Genomic DNA, 17,103 nt, shown 5'->3' on the forward strand with positions numbered 1-17,103 from the left:
TGTGTTGGTGTTCTTTTCTTTGAATTTGGTGTGCCTGGGTCACAACTTGAATCTACGGGCTGATGACTAAAATCAGCTGAGGAAGCTTCCTGGGTGTTAACTCTTTGAACAGTGCTTTTGACTTTGTTCTCTGCACCCTCTGCCTTTAGACACAAATGTTTGCACTGCGTCCCCCCTGGCTTCAATACTCTTTTCTTAATTGCATCTAGTATTTTTATGTCTGTGTAGATAATACAATTCACTAATCCTGTCTTATGTGGGATCCATTCTGTTCATTGATGTCTGTTGAGTTTTAATATTAATGTTCAGTTTCTCTGTTGGAATTTCCATTTGATTATTTTGTTTTGTTTTGTTTTGTTTTGTTTTGTTTTGTTTTGTTTTGTTTTTTCGAGGTAGGGTCTCACTCTGGTCCAGGCTGACCTGGAATTAACTGTCATCTCAGGGTGGCCTTGAACTCATGGCAATCCTCCTACCTCTGCCTCCTGAGTGCTGGGATTAAAGGCGTGCGCCACCACTGATTATTTTTTTTAGAGAAAGAGAGATCATTGGCCTGTCAGGGCCTCAGCCATTGCAACTGAACTCCAGATGCTTGCGCCACCTATTGGCATGTGCAATCTTGCACTTGTCTCACCTTTGTGCATTTGGATTACGTGGGATCTGGACAGTTGAACGTGCATCCTTAGGTTTTGCAGGCAAGTGCCTTCACCACTAAGCCATCTCTCCAGCCCGGACTATTTTTGTAAATATGCATCACTGTTGAAATTCTCTTCTTTCAATTCTTGTCTGGTATGTTCTTTGTTTTTAATTGGGGATCTTAATATATGAGCATACTGTAATTTTACCATAATCCCCTCCCATGGTCCTCTATTTCCTCCTCCCTCACCTCATTCCACTGAATGTCCTCCTTCTTTCAAGTAGTGCTTCTTCTATTTTGATGTCCCATTCTTTGTGTCCTCCTTCATCATCTATGTCAAAATGTGGACGGGCTCTGTATGGTGGAGGTAAAAACATCCACTGTGAGGTCATGAATGCACCAGTCACTTCATGTCCAGAGGATAGTGTCCAAAAGTACTTCTCCCCACCCTCTTGGTCTTATATTCTTTACGCCCCCTCTTCTTCAGTGTTCCCTGAGCCTTGGAAGGCATGATGGCTATACCACATTTTAGTGCTGGGCTTTCAACAGCCTCTTATTTTCAGCACTTTGATGAGTTTCGAGTCTCCCCAGTATCCACAGCCATCTCCAGAAAGAAGCTTCTCTGGGCAGTGGTGAAAGCAGCACTAATATCCTTTCCACTACATGCTCCACAGTGTTCCTTGAGACCTGGTGGGTTTAGTAGCAATGTGTCATCCAGTGCTGAGCACTCAACTGTCACCTCTCATCATTTCGATGAATCTTGGGTCTTCCCAGTTACCACTATCTGCACAAAGAAGCTTCCTTTATCCAAAAGTGAGGATAACACAAATCTATGGGCATAAACATAAATATTTAGAGGATAATTTGATGGGCACAACATATCCACTTAGCCAAAGGACATTGGTGGTGTATTAGTCAGGGTTCTCTAGAGGAACAGAACTGCTAGAATGAGTTGTGTTAAAAGGGGAATTCACTGGATTAGCTTACCGTAGTCCAGTAGCAGTTGCAGGCCCAAGAATCAAGGAACCTGGTAGCTGCTCAGCCCACGTGGCCGGATGCCTCAGCAGTCCTGATCTGGCACTGAAGGGCCTGGAGGCTTCCTAAGGAGCTGCTGGGTTTCAATCCACACAGACCTTCAATTGACGCTGGTCTTCAATCCACACTGGAAGGCAGCAAGCAGCTCTGGCAGCCAAGTGGAAGGGAGGGAGGGAGGGAGGGAAAGAGGGAGAGAGGGAGGGAGGAACGAAGGAACGAATGAAGGAAGGGGCTCTTTTCACCCAGAGCTTCCTTATATCAAGTACCCCTCTTAGAGGGGCTGCCCACTGTGGGGGAAGGACTTCCTCCTTCAGTCAGTCCTTCCTGGAAGCAACCTCAGAGACCCACCCAAAAGGGATTTCTGTGGATTACTAAACTGATCAAGTTGACATCACCTTAACCATCATAGGTAGTTTCCCCCCAGTGCCTGTGAAGTTCTAATCTATGGGTTTTTGACTTGGTCTTCAGTGCCAAGCATGAATTCCCTCCCATGGAATAGGCCTCAAATCCAGTCAGAGAGCAATCAGTCACCCCTCTATCTGACATGCCAGTCTTGCACCAATAGGTACATCATACATGGCTGGACATTTGTGTCACTTTCTTTCTAGTCTATTCTTAATCATATTCAGTATACTTATTTTTTAAAGTTCTTATCAACTAACTTTCAATGGCTGGGTAACTTGTGGATTTGTTTTCATATTCTACTCATTCGTTGGTTTTCAGTCATGCGCTCCTGTCTGTGATAGCCTACTATGTTCATTATGTAATGAACATTGTATAAACACACCTTAGTGCCTGCATATACAGTTTACTTTTTCTTCTTCTACGTAGATACCGGTATGGCTGATCGCCCTGAGTGGTCAGTGGCTGCACAGAAGCAACAATGTCTGTAGGCCTGGAAAGCTCAGTCTCTCTCTAGTTTGCCCTAGATTCTTGAGGATTTCCAGCTGAGAGCCTGGTGTGTTCTTCATGGTCTCTTCTACTCCACATTCTTTTTTTTTTTTTTTTTAATTTTTATTTTTCAAGGCAGGGTCTCACTGTAGCTCAGGCTGATCTGGAATTCACTACGTAGTCTCAGGGTGGCCTCAAACTCACAGCGATCCTTCTCCTGCCTCCCAAGGGCTGGGATTAAAGGCGTGCGCCACCACCACACCCAGCTCCACTCTACACTCTAATTTTTGTTTCCCAAAGATGGAAGCAAATACACACACCTCGCTTTGCTGTTGCTGAGGCTTTCTGCTTGGGTCTTTTAGCTTCATGCCACGCAGCCCCAGTCATCCACAAAATGTGCTAAAGGAAAACTGGCCAGTATTCTGCTGGCTCATGAGTCTCTGCCCAAAGCTCTGCTAATTTTTCTGACTCCCAGCCACAGTGTCAGCCATGGTTTCCAGCCTCCTGTCCATGTTGGAAAGCATCAGAGACCTCCGGGGTAGGAGCAGCCATAGGAGGCTGCGTGCTCTCCTGAGGCTCTTCCCTCTCTTCACTCTTAGCGCACCATTCATTACTCCAGCAACTCTCTGCTGTCACCAGACAGATGATTTCTGAATTGTACCTAGCTTTTTAGGACAGTTAGCTCTTTATATCCTTGGATGCTGCATCCTTGAAATCAACCAACCACAGTTTGAAAATATGTAGAGAAAATTTTGTGTTGGTGCTGAACACATACAGACTTCTTTTCTTGTCATTGTCCCCTAAACAATTGCTTGCAGTGTTTACATTGCATTAGGTATGAGAAGCAACCTGGACAGAAGGCTGTATGTGGGGGTTATGCTGTTTTATATAGAGGACTTGAGCATCTGTGGATCTTGGTATTGGAGGAGGTTCCTAGAACAAATCCCCCGTGGATGCAGAGGGACCACTGCAGATCTGGGCAAGAACACTGGTCTTCTGTGGGCTATTTAACAGTGACTACTTGGGTCTGTATCTCTTTATAGGTAGCAATTAGAACAGGACCCAGAACCTAGAAGACAGTGTATAAGTGCTGAACAAATTAAAGTGCACACAGTAAATGATTGATTTAACATGCAGTTCCGCTCAAAGGAAAATTTTCATCAGTGTAGTTCAACAAAGCAGGGAATCCAGAGATCATTCCTACCTGACTTTTATGTATTCTAAGTGAGGTAGGGGACAAACAACTTTATTGAATTGTAATTGACACGATACCAACAGCTCATTTTTAATATTATCAGTTGATTAGTCCTGACACATGTATACACCATCAAGACAGCAGATCCATCACACTCAGTGTGTCCTTGTACCCCGATAACTAGCCTATCCTGACTCCAAACTCCCACCCTAGTAATCACTTTCTGGTTTCTAGCATTATGCATTATTGGCTTAAGTTTCCTAGAGTTTTATTTGCATAGTTTCGTATAGTGTGTTCTCTTTTGATTGGTCTGTTTGGTTCCATCTAGCTGATTTGGGTTATAGCCATGTTGTGCCAGGTGTTATCAATTTGTTTTTGAGTGCTAAATTGTATGAAGATATATATTTATAAAGTTGCCATATTTTGTTCATCTACTCACCCATTGATGGATGTTTAGATTGTTTTCAGGTTTAACTGCAGCAGATAAAGCTGCAGTGAACGCTCATGTACAAGTCTTTGTGGGGACAGATACTTTCTTTGTCTTAACTCACCAGAAAATGACTAGGTGATAATGGCTTGTATGGAGCTGTTATTATTTTCTTCTTAGGTGTTTGTTATCATTTCCAGAAAAAACTGCTGGGCCTGGAGTTTTCTGTATGGGAAGATTTTTAAATTTATTTTTATTTCTTTGCACCAGTGTGTGTGTATGTATGTATGTATGTATTATAGGCACATAAGGGTCTTCTGCCACTGCAAATAAATGCCTTTCTGGCTTTATGTGCGTGGCTTGGAAATTGAACCTGAGCTGGCAGGCTTTGCAAGCAAGTGACTTAACCACTTACCCATCTCCTCAGCACCTCCTTTTTTTTTTTTTTTTTTTGGTGTTTTTTTTTTTGAGGCAAGATCCCACTGTTGCCAGGCTGGCTTTGAACTCATGGCAGTCCTCTTATCTTAGCCTTCCAAGTGCTGAGATTGAAGGAGTGCACCACCAGCCCTAGCTTATGGGAAGACTTTTTAAGTACAAATCCAGTTTTTAAAATACACATAAGGCTATTAAGACTTTATCTGATTCTTATGTGAACTTTGATGGCTTGAATCCATTGTAGTATTCATTTATATTCAAATTTGTTGTTGTAGAAATTCATAATATTCCGTCATTATCTTTTTAATTTTTTTTTAAAATTTATTTGAGAGTGACAAAGAGGCAGAGAGAGAGAGAAAGAGAATGGGTGCATCAGGGTCCCCAGCCACTGCAAACAAACTCCAGATGCATGCGCCCCCTTGTGCATCTGGCTTACATGGGTCCTGGGGAATCGAACCTCAAACTGGAGTCCTTAGGTTTCACAGGCAAGCACTTAACTGCTAAGCCATCTCTCCAGCCCTCCTTATCTTTTTTTGAGGTAGGGTCTCACTTTAGCTCAAGCTGACCTGGAACTCACTCTGTATCCCAGGATGACCACAAACGAACAGCAATCTTCCTACCTCAGCCTCTTGAGTGCTGGGGTTAAAGGTATGTGCCACCATGCCCAGTTTCCCTATTAGCTTTTTATGTTTGTAGAAACTGTAGTGATATCTCCTCGTTCACACGTCTTCTCTCTTTTCCATGATTCCTGGCTGAAGGCTTATCAATTTTATTGATCTCACAAAACTACCTTTTAGTTGAATTGATTTTCTCTATTGTTTTTCTATTATTGATTTCTGTTCTAATCTTTTATTATATATTTCTTTTTCTAATTACTTTATATTGGATTTTCTCTAGTTCTGCTGTCTTACCGAGGGTCATGGATAGGAAGCCTTCTCTTCTAGTGTAATGGTCAGGGTCATAAAATTTCCCATAAGTACTACTCTCTTAGCACATGTCACAGAATTTTTCTGATTTTTTTGTTCCTATTTTTGACATTTTTTTAAATATTTTTTTTTTAAATTTATTTATTTGAGAGCGACAGACACAGAGAGAAAGACAGGTAGAGGGAGAGAGAGAGAGAATGGGCGCGCCAGGGCTTCCAGCCTCTGCAAACGAACTCCAGACGCGTGCGCCCCCTTGTGCATCTGGCTAACGTGGGACCTGGGGAACCGAGCCTCGAACCGGGGTCCTTAGGCTTCACAAGCAAGCACTTAACCGCTAAGCCATCTTTCCAGCCCCTATTTTTGACATATTTTTATTGACAACTTCTATACTTAGACAACAAACCATGGTATTTCCCTCCCCTCCCCCACTTTTCCCTTCATAACTCTGCTCTCCGTCATTTCCCCTCCCTCTCTCCATTAGTCTCTCTTTTAATTTGATGTCATCATCTTTTTCTCCTATTACGAGGGTCTTGTGTTGCTGGGCATTGAGAGGTCTTGGGTATTGATGCCAAATTCTGTCTGGATAGTTGTATGTAAGCAGTGATTTCCTTTAGCTCTTACATTCTTTCTACCACCTCTTCCGCAGTGGACCCTGAGCCTTGGAGGGTGTGAGATGTTTCAGTGCTGGACACTCCTTTGTCCCTTCTTCTCAGCACTATGTTGCCTTTTGGGTCATCCCAGTGGTCATCACCATCTGAAAAGAGAAGCTTCTCTAAGCAGAAGTGAGAGTAAATATGAGTATGAACATTAAGTGTAGTACTTTCAGGGCAATTTGGTTAGAGTAATACATGCATTTATCTAGACAAGAGCAGACTTTATACCCCTAAGGCTCATGACCTCCCCTGTCATAGGCTTTTGATTAGGTTTTCAGTACTAGGCATGTATTCCCTCCCACAGAGTGGGTCTTCAGTCCAATTAAAGAGCAGTTGGTTTCCTCCAGAGCAGACATGCCAGTATTGCACCCATTCAGTCATTTGGCCTATCTAGCCAAATTTGAGGCTTCCAATGTCCACTGTTTTCACTTATGATGACTTCTGTATTCCATAGGGTGCATACAGTACAGCTTTTTCCAGCTTTCAGTTGGCTGGGCTACAGGGAGAAAATTTTCAGCTCAGCACCAGCTTGATTTCTCAGTGACCTTGCCACCCAGGCATGTGAACTATTTAGCAATAGGGTCTTATCATCTGTTACTCGTGGGAAACCAAGTCTCCCTTAGTTTTTAAACTTGATTTCATTATGATCAGAGAACATATGTTTATGATTAAGCCCTTTTATACTCATGAAAGATTTTTGTTTTGCTTTATGGTGCATATATTATGGTCTGTCTTGCTAAATGTTCCTTGTGCACTTGAAAAGAATGTGTTCTTCCATCATGTAGTGGGGTAGTCTATCAGTGTTAATTAGAGCAAGTTGAGAGATTGTTGTTCAGGATTTCTAGTACTTACTGAGTTTATGTAATTGTTCTAGCAACTATTACGGGAGAGGTGTTGAAATGTTCAGTTCTAATCGTGGATTTCTCTATTGTTTTCACTTCTTGCCTCATGAATTTTAAATTTGTTGTAAGGTGCACAAACATGTCACATTATTACATTCTGATGAAATTACCTGCTCATCAGTTTGAAATTACTTTTTAAAATCTCTAGCAATATTTGCTCTGAGATTTTCTTGTCTTGTTATTAATTTAACACTGGGGACTTCTTTTGATGCCTGTTAGCATGGTTTATCTTTTGCTCTTAATCTGTGTTTTTCTATTTTAAGGTGGGTTTCTTGTAAGTATCTTGGTCTTCGGTTTTAAAAATATGTCTGACAGATTCTACCTCTTTTTTTTTTTTGAGACAGAGTCAGCTCTAGCTGTTCTCAACTCTCTGTCACTAAGGAGGACTTTGAACTTCTGAACCTCCTGCCTCCACATCCTGAATTCTGGGATTATAGGCGTGTGACTGTAGTCCGGTTTTTGTGTCATGCTGGTGGTCAAACTTAGGACCCTGTATGTGGTAGGCAGGCACGCTACCCCTGAGCCACATACCCAGCCCCACACTCTGACTTCCCATGTTCAAAACATTTAACATTAATGAAGCTAATGTGGTTAAACTACTTCAGTCAATCTTATTTCATCTTATTTGTCCATTTGGTTTTTGTTCTTTTCTTCTTCATGTTTTTATGAGGGGGGGGGGATGCAAAAGAGAGTTGGTGTGGCAGGGCCTGTATCTGCTACAATCGAACTCCAGACATGTGCACCACCTGTGTGCATGTGCGACCTTGTGCTTGTCTTTGGAGTTCATTGCTTCCACTTCTTGGATCAAGGGATTTGTAATTTTTAATCAAGTTTGAAAGTTTTTCAGCCTCTTTAGATAATCTACTGACTACAAGCCATATTGGGCTGCACTGGGGATAGAGAGTGCTCTCAAGGCAGAGAGTCAGCATAACCAACCACAAGGCCCCTTTTACGTCTCATCTCTCAAGGGTCATCAGTTTTTGTGGTCTCATGTCCATATCCTTATTCCACATATTTAAAAATACTTGTAATGGATCCAGGGGGAAAAGTAAACCCAGACAACATCTTCTTACTCCATCATGTCCAGAGTGAGATGTCACTTCTGTTTGTATTTTAAAACACAGCTTAATTAGCCTGGTTGTTTTCTCAGGAAAAATTACTTTTATTAAGTACTCACTGACTAGCCGTGCAAAACTGAATATGTGGAAGCCAGTTTGAATATAGATTTTGCTGCGGATAGTTGTGAATTGGAAGAAGACAAGGGAACTGGTTCTAATTGATTATTATCTGTATAGGATAGTGGTTTTTCAGTCATGGCTGTGCATCTGAATCATCTGGGTGGTTTTTAAATTTTTATTTATTTATTTGAGAGAGGAAGAGAGAAAGAGGCAGAAAGAGAGAGAGAGGAAGAGAATGGGCATGCTAGGGCCTGCAGCCACTGCAAACAAACTCCACATGTATGCTCCACCTTGTGCATCTGGCTTATTTGGGTCCTGGGGAATCAAACCAAGTTCCTTTGGCTTTGCAGACAAACACCTTAACTGCTAAGCCATCTCTCCAGCTCCATCTGGGAGATTTTTAAATACACTGATGAGGGCTGGGAAGATGACTCAGTCAGTAAAGTGCTTGTGTTATAAGCATAAGGACATGAGTTCAATCCCCAGGATCCACATAAACCGGGTGTAGTGGCATGCCCCAATCCCAGAGCTACACAAGTGAAACCAGTGGACCCCTGAGGCTCTCTGGCTAGCAAGTCTAACCTTCATGGTGAGTTCCTGGTCAGTGAGAACCCTCTCTCAACAAAGAAAAGGTGGATGCTCCTGAGAGCTCTACCCAAGGCCGTCCTCTGGCCTCCACGTGTGCACACATGCATACACACTTGAGAAAAAGGAAAAAAAATTCACTGGTGATTCGGCTCTACCCACGAATTTCTGGCATAAGTTGTCTGGCATCTGGCCTAGACATCAGGACTTTTGCAAGCCCCGGAGATTTTAATGAGCAGCCAAAGACAAGAGTCACTGGTGCAGTGCGTGGGCCTGGTCCTCAAGTACTCACAGGCATCTTCAGTCCCTTCCCATCTTCCCTGTCCCCAGCAAAGTCCAGGTCCTCTACGGGGGAACGGACCTCTTCGACTATGAGGTGCGCAGGACCTTCAACAACGACATGCTTCTGGCCGTCATCAGCAGCAGCTGCATCGCCGCCCTCGTGTACATCCTCACCTCCTGCTCGGGTATAGCATCCCGGAAGGCTCATGCCAGCTGGCCCCTTCTCAGAAGTACCAGGATAGTCGAATCTAGCATGTCAGAGCTGGAATGGGAGTGCTCAGAAATCATCTCTGAACCCCGGGCAGGCAGGCAGACAAGCAGGCAGACTTCCAGAGGGACCGTTGGGCCATACTTGATAGCCTCCACCCTGGACCTCACACAGTCTGTTCCACCTTTTGCCCTATGACCATCTGTCTTGGGTTGGGGAGGCTGGCACATTGGACCTTCTCATGAACTATTCAAGAGCCCACTTCATAGCCCTTGTCAGCTGCCTTTCTTACCCCATCCAGTTCATCTTTCCACCCCAACCTCTCCACACACTAGCTGCTTCTTGCTGCTGCCTCTATACAGTAGGCACACTCCATTACCCAAAGCCTTCAGAAGTGAACAAGGCGTACAGTCGTCCATGCAGCAAGTTTTAATTGGGCACCAGCCATGTATGCCATGCCGCAAGGTGCTAGGATCCAGTGGTGAGCCAGGCACAGTTCCTGCACCATGGACCCTCTGGAACTGAGGGTGACACCAGATGTGCGATGTTAGGGTTCTCTGCTGGTACGCGAGATCCCACAGATAGCCTGACCTCGCATCATTTCATCTGCTGCTCAGGCCTCCTTGTCCAGCCCCTTCCTTGGGCATGAGGACTTGAGACGCGCCCTACACCTGGGATGGGAACAACATGGGGATGGAGGGGGAGGGTCCAGGGCTGTGAGGGCCCTCCCCAGTGCCCATGCTCCTTGCCCTGCCCAGTGTTCCTGTCCTTCTTCGGGATCGCCAGCATCGGCCTCAGCTGTCTCGTGGCGCTCTTCCTCTATCACGTGGTCTTTGGCATCCAGTACTTGGGCATCCTCAATGGGGTGGCCGCCTTTGTGATCGTGGGCATTGGTGAGTGGTCTCCCCTCCCCACCGCAACCCAAGAAAGACTGTCTCTGTGACACAAGGCCCGGCTTCCACGGGACTCTAGAAAGCCCCATCTCAAGCCTTGGAGTATGGGGGATTAGACTGAGTGTAGACAGAAAGAACAAGAACTGGGGGATGGCAGGGTGGTGGGAAGGAAAGAGGGGAGTGGGAAGCAAGCAAGAGTTGAAGGATGAGTGGGTGAGGCCCAAGAGCATGGTGGACGGGCCTCGGGCATTTCAGATGGAGTCAAGGAGGTAGGCAGGGCTTGGCCTCAGACTGAGTCCAGTTAAGTGGGTCCATGCAGATCTCAAGCTGAGAAGCAGGATTGTCCTGGCTCCTGACTTGTCAGGGGTGCTCAGAAGTGGCCTCCGTCCTGCAGGTGTGGACGATGTCTTTGTGTTCATCAACACTTACCGCCAGGCCACCCACCTGGAAGACCCACAGCTGCGGATGATCCACACCATCCAGACCGCAGGCAAGGCCACCTTCTTCACCTCGCTGACCACAGCCGCCGCCTACGCGGCGAACGTCTTCTCCCAGGTGGGCATCTCGCCACTTGCTCCCTGACCTGGTTCCCCACTCGCCTCTGTGTGGCTGGGTCCCCACCTCTGCTCCTGCAGCCCCTTCATTTCTGATCACACAGCCCGTTTCTGACACAAAGCCTTTGCCTCAAGGTCTTTGCTGAGACTTCATTCTTGTTACTAATCACTCATTATGATAACCTAACAAGTGGAAAGATTAGAATAGTCTAAATAGCATCTATTATTAATGCTCATTAATAGTCACCCTAGCAGCTGAGGAGATGGCTCAGACAGCAAAGTGCTTGTCATGCAAGCAATATGACTTGAGGTTGGAGTGGCAGCACCAATGTGAAAACCAGGCATATTGGGGTACACCCCTGTATTCCTGGTGCTGGGGAAGCGGAGACAGGAGGATTTCTTGAGCTTGCTAGATAACATATCTAGCCAAAGTAATTCTGAGTTCAGTGAGAGATTCTGTTTCAAAAACATAAGGTAGAGAGCACTTGAAGAGCTGGAGAGATGACTCAGCAGCTGAAGGCGCTGGCTTGCAAAGCCTGCCAGCCTAGGTTCGATTCCCCAGTTCCCACGTAGAGCCAGATACACAAAGTGGCACATGCATCTGGAGTTTGTTTGCAGTAGCAAGAGATCAGGTGTGTCCATACTTCTCTTTCCTTGCAAACAAATGCAAAACTAAAATAAGAAAGCAGTGTGAGAAGACGCCTACCATGTGGAGTTCTGTATGTTCTCAGTCTGCAATATTAGATAACAAAGTCTTTTGTGAACAAGGGGGAAAAAAAAGAAAATGCTTGACATTAACCTCTGGCCTCCACATGCATGTGCATGCACACATACACACACACAGGCACACACACAGCATAGAAATGCCCATACACACAAACACACATACACACGTGCACACACACACACACACCAAAAAAAAAAAAAAAGTCATGCTCCTCTGCCCCGAGTATTTTGAGTTTCCAAAGCTCTTCACGTTGAAGTTTGATAACCCAAGGCAAAGGTATAGTCACTCTATTTTCCTGGCACAGAAACTAGAGCCCAGAGATGTAAAGTGACACAGCTGATAGGTAGTGAGTTTGGCCTGGAGCCCTTTCCCTAGCCACCGATGCCACCCTCTTTCTTCTCCTACGTGGACTTCTCTCTGGCCCATGCTCTTGAGTGGGGCTCAGGAGGAGCACTGGATTTAGCCTGAGTCCTCGGTACAGAATGAACCCAAAAGGCACATCTTTTGAGAGACTTTGCGAGCTGGGCCAGTAGCCCATGTACACCTCTCCAGGCTTTGGCTTCCTCACTTGTGGATGAGTAGATGGTGGTGTTTTATAAAGTTCACAAAGTTCAGGCTCATCTGCTGTCTGGTTAGGGTTTCCTGCAACTGCCGCAGCCCCGAGCAGGTCCCTATAGGATTTCTGGGGCCTCTCTCCCCCAGACTACCTGTTTCCACTGCAGGGCACCATCATCTCCCTTCACCCTTGCTAGCCTGTGCCCGGGCTGGTGGTATGCGCCTTCACCTAGACAATGCCTGCTACCACATGCTTGCTCCGGGCCAGGAGCTGCTCCAGCCTGCTGCAGGTAGACCAGAGCCTCTGCCCTGGGGTAAATTTGAGCTACCCTTTGCTGCTCTGTCTAGCTCAGTTCTTAGCTTCTGGTGTGCTCCCGGCCCAGTGCTGGCGTCCTGCAGCCTGGACCACAGGGACACCCAGGCCTGACCAGCACTGCGACTTGCTCTGCCTCCCGGCTGCAGATCCCGGCTGTGCATGACTTCGGGCTGTTCATGTCTCTCATCGTGACCTGCTGCTGGCTGGCTGTGCTGTTCACCATGCCTGCAGCCCTGGGCCTCTGGAGCCTCTACATGGCACCGCTGGAGAGCTCCTGCCAGAGCAGGTGAGCTGACCTGTGCCCTAGGAGCCATGGCACTTCCCAAAGCCTCTGGGGTTCTTCTGTTGCCCTGTCATGGGGTTAAGCAGATGCATTAGTTACTTTTCTTTTTGCTGTGATGAAATAACCTCACAAAAGTAACTTAAGGAGGGAAGGATTTATTTTGACTTACAGTTCGGGACTACAGTCCGTCGTGGTGGGGAAGACGTGGTGGCAGAAGCCTGAAGCAGAGCTGCTCACATTGTGTCTGCAGTCAGGAAGCAGAGAGATGAGTGCTGGTGCTCAGCTCACTTTCTCCTCTGTAATTAGCCCTGTCTGTGGAATGGCACCACCCATGTATTGGATGGGTCTTCCCACTTCAACTAACCAAATCTAGAAAATCCCTCACAGACATGCCCAGAGATTTGTTTCCATGGTGATGCTAAATCCTGAGGTCAACCAGAGCAGGAGATAAGGAGCAGCCCATGTACAGCAGTCTTATCTATGGATGCCTGTGTGGTGACAGGAGGTGGGCCCATCACTTCTGTACAGCATCCTTGACACCACCATTCCACCATCCCCAAGGTCCCCAGGACTTAGATCCTCTTATTGTACCCTTACACATATGAGGAAATAAGGCTTTGGGGCATCAGGCAGCTTTCTCAAAGCAACGGGTTCAGCAGGGAACAGAGCTGGGACTTTAAACCCAAGAACCTCTGCCTCGGATTCCATGGCCCCAAGCCTCTCATTAACATCCCAGGTTCTCACTTTGGTGGAGACAGTCTTTATACAGAGACAAATGGGGCCAGAGTTGCTGCTGGAGGTTGAGGGGGTGTGCCTGGTGTTGGGAGTGGGTTGGGAAGGAGGTTGGTCAAGTGGAGTCAGGCCTGGAGGCTGCCTTGGGCTAGGAATGCTGAGGGGCCATGGTGGTCTCTAGGCTTTGAGAGTCCACAGTGGAATCCACCCTGACTGCAGTGAGTCAGAGGGACTGTCCGACGTAGGAGCCTGGATCTCGGTGGACCCCTCAGCTCTCCCACACACCCCCTCTCCCTTCAGGGCTGCCATGCATAGTGGTGCATGTTGGGAACTGCATGGGGTCCTCCAGACTGAGTGCTTCTCTGAGGCTTTCATGATACATACGCAGTGTCTTAGGGAGAGGTTGTCTTCCTAAAGGAGCCCAGCCTGGGCTTGTCTTCCCTCTTGTATAGACAGTGAGCCTTGAGCTCCAACACCAGTCTCTTGCTTGGCAGCTCCGGAACCTTGGGTGGGTCACTCACCTCTCTACATTTTGGGTTCTTGTAAAGCAGGTGTGGTAGTCACTGTGAGGATGAAGCAAGGGCACCTGCGTGAGAGGTAGCTCGCTTTACTCCAGGGTGTCAACCTGTGTGACTTGCTCTTGGCTCCATCCCTAGGGTGAGCCTCATCTCTTGTTCATTCCAGCTGAGGCCACCACCCCCTTAGCCCTGCTTCCCTTCCTGTTGGCTCCCATCAGAGTTCTGGGGCCACACGGCAGCAGAGAAATGGTTCCCTCCTTCGGGAGCCTGACACACAGGTTACCACGTGTTGCTATCCCTCCTTCCCGGGTGATGACTCTTGTCACCCTTTGTCTCCCTTAACTCTAGAAGGAAAGCTAGTGTGTGCAGCAGCATGCTGCCTGGCTTTGTGTGATTTCCAGGGTGCTGTGACCCCTCTCAACCTCACACCTGTGTCCTGCCCTCCATAGCTGCCACCAGAAGTGCAGCCGCAAGAACTCCTTGCACTTCCCTGGGGACCTGTTTGCAGATCCTGAGCGGGCTGGGGGCAGCCCTGCCCAGGGCCCCTTACCCTACCTGGACGATGACATCCCCTTGCTGAACGTGGAAGAGGAGCCAGGTGAGAACTGGCGGGCCTGGCTGATCTGCCTTTCACAGAATGGCTCAAGGATAAACTGGCCCCCCAGGAAGCTGAACCAGATGGCCTGTGGGCACCTAAGGACGTGGATCAGGGAGGGCTTGGATCTGGGCTCTAATCAGCTGCTGCTTTCCCTGACAGTGTCGCTGGAGCTGGGAGATGTGTCGCTGGTATCCGTACCGCCCCAGGGCCTGCAGCCTGGTCCAGACAGGGGCAGCCGGGGCCAGCTTCTCGCGCAGCTCCAAGAGCTGCTGCACCACTGGGTGCTGTGGGCTGCCGTCAAGAGCCGCTGGGTGATTGTGGGTGAGTGCTCCCCACTTCCTGCCCATCTCCTCATGGCTCCAGCTGTATGTAGGCATGGGGACAGACCCCCAAAACACAGGCTCCCTGCCTACAGGTGAAGGGGAGCTCAGAGGCCTGGCCAGGGCCTCACTGTGCCTCCTGTTTTTAGGAGAGTCAGCTGGGCCCTCTCAGGCACAGCTTATGGGTGGTTGCACGCCACGGGTTACAGAACAGAGAGCACTCGGGCTTAGGCTCTGCAGTGCACTTGCCTGGCTGTTTGAATCCCCACTCTGCCCCTCGGTTGTAACCGTGGCCGTGCCAGTCAGCCTGAAGTTCAGATTCCAGTTCTGACAAAGAGAGTTACAACAATATCTAGGGACCAGTAGTATAGCTGAGCTGCAGAGGGCGTGTTTTGTGTATCCCAGGCCCTGGTTTCATCTCCCCGGCGCCAAAAAGAGAAAAGAAGTCTGATAAGGTGTTGTAAGGAGTGCGGTGGCATACATGCAGGACGTGCCGCGTGCTCAGTGTGCATTAGGCATCACCGTGGTCGCCATCGTCATCGTCATCGTCACCACCAGGCAGATGAGCCAGCTCTTCAGGGGCTGTCATGTGACATGCTGGCTGGCCCTCACGGAAGAGTGTCAGCTTCCAGCTGTAGATAGGCCTGAGCAATTCCACACATGGCATTCAACCCTGGAGGGACATCGCCCTCAGTATCCCCACAGAGAGCAGTTCTGCCAGGACCGGGTTCTGGCCTCGGTCCTGCCGTGGGGCCCTGCCTAGCGAGGTGTCTTCCCCACAGGGCTCTTCGCCTCCACCCTCGTCCTGTCCTTGGTGTTCGCCAGCCGGCTCCGCCCTGCCAGCCGGGCCCCGCTGCTCTTCCGACCCGATACCAACATCCAGGTGCTGCTGGACCTCAAGTACAACCTGAGCGCCGAGGGCATATCCTGCATCACCTGCTCAGGTGAGGGTCTCAGCCAGCCGCTCCTGCCCTCTTCGGTGTCGGTGTGTGTGACTGCCACTGTTTGGCCTGAGAGGCGTGAGATCACAGAGAGGCGCGGTGCAGGAGGGGCAGGCTTCCTGCGCTCAAGGCGTCCATGTTGCGAGCCAAGGTCAGGCTGGTGTGATGGGGGTGGGAGCCTTGGTGGAAGCTGGGCAGGGCGCTTTGGGAGAACAATGTCCCAGAGCGTTGCCTGGAGGAGGTAGTGTCTAAGCAGGTACTTGGGGAATGGGAAGGAGTCAGGCTAGGGAGGAAAGGGGAAGGGATAGGCCAGACTGGGTGGGGAGGGAGAGGATCAAGCAGGCCAGGAGGCGGGAGCGGGGAAGGAAGGCTGTAGACGGGCGGTAGTGCCAACCATGTGGAAGAGCAAGGCCAGGTTGCAAAGTTGGTGGCTGCAGAAACCAAGACTTCCCGGGTGTTCTTAGGGGAGTCAGCTTCTGTGTGGAGGTGGACTGGGGGGCAGGAGGATGCCGGCTGGTAGGTCAAGAGGGGGTTTGTGTCACTGGACACTATGTCCAGGGGCTGGGGAGTCAAGAGGTTTGGGCGATGCAATTTCCACAGGACATGATCACACAGGGCTATCAGAAGAACAAGCCAGGGAATGGCTGTCCCAGTGTCTGGTCCAGGTCCTCACCTTATGGCACGGGGGGAGCCTGGGTCCAGGGTGGGGTTGGGTGAACATCAAACCCACTCTGCCCAGGGCAGGTAGAAAGCAAATGAGAAAATGCTCGAATGAACTGAGTGCCCGCAGCTCTGGAGAAGAGCCATGGTTGCCATAATTACCTTCACTTAATTAGGGCAGTGTTCCCATTAACCTGGCCTTCCCCTTGGCCATGGCATGAGCCGAATGCATGATAGCTGGCTGCAGCTCCAAGAGGTGCCCAGAGTCCCTTGCATATCACTGCCAACCCAGCCCAGTCCCTGTCTGGGCACAGCACGCCTCATGGTCACTGCCCCCTCAGGGCCTCCCGCCTGTCCTCTCCTGCCTCCAGTTCCCAGTGAGACAGAGCCCGGGGCCATCATCGGGAGACAATCTGGCTCAGCCCCTTCATCCCAGACCTCTGAGGGACCCCTTCTTAGAGGGAACCCCTGGGCATAGCCGCAAAGAGGGCCGGGGCTTTAGGGAGAGCAACTAACAGCCCCTCCTTGACTCCTTTCACTTCCTGTGCAGTCCCAGCTTCCAGAACCACTTTCTCCTCATGCCATAACCATGGCCTTGGGAAAATCATGAGGAATGCACTTTTATTGTGTGAAGCTTCTTTCGTGTAAAACAAAC

General features: G+C 48.6%; 1 protein-coding gene across 3 annotated transcripts in view; it reads left to right on the forward strand.

The window, feature by feature from the left end:
• Disp3 (dispatched RND transporter family member 3) overlaps positions 1 to 17,103 on the forward strand; it is a 56,411-nt gene that overhangs the window by 25,334 nt on the left and 13,974 nt on the right. For all 3 annotated transcript variants that reach the window (XM_004657644.3, XM_045150843.1, XM_045150844.1), the window contains exons 4-10: positions 9,192 to 9,328; positions 10,110 to 10,244; positions 10,639 to 10,799; positions 12,543 to 12,682; positions 14,379 to 14,527; positions 14,687 to 14,848; positions 15,630 to 15,791. In XM_004657644.3, coding sequence (XP_004657701.2) covers positions 9,192 to 9,328; positions 10,110 to 10,244; positions 10,639 to 10,799; positions 12,543 to 12,682; positions 14,379 to 14,527; positions 14,687 to 14,848; positions 15,630 to 15,791 — 1,046 coding nt within the window. The remainder of the gene's footprint in view (positions 1 to 9,191; positions 9,329 to 10,109; positions 10,245 to 10,638; positions 10,800 to 12,542; positions 12,683 to 14,378; positions 14,528 to 14,686; positions 14,849 to 15,629; positions 15,792 to 17,103) is intronic.

The sequence above is a fragment of the Jaculus jaculus genome, chromosome 5 (genome assembly GCF_020740685.1).
Source record: "Jaculus jaculus isolate mJacJac1 chromosome 5, mJacJac1.mat.Y.cur, whole genome shotgun sequence".
Taxonomy (NCBI): Eukaryota; Metazoa; Chordata; class Mammalia; order Rodentia; family Dipodidae; genus Jaculus; species Jaculus jaculus.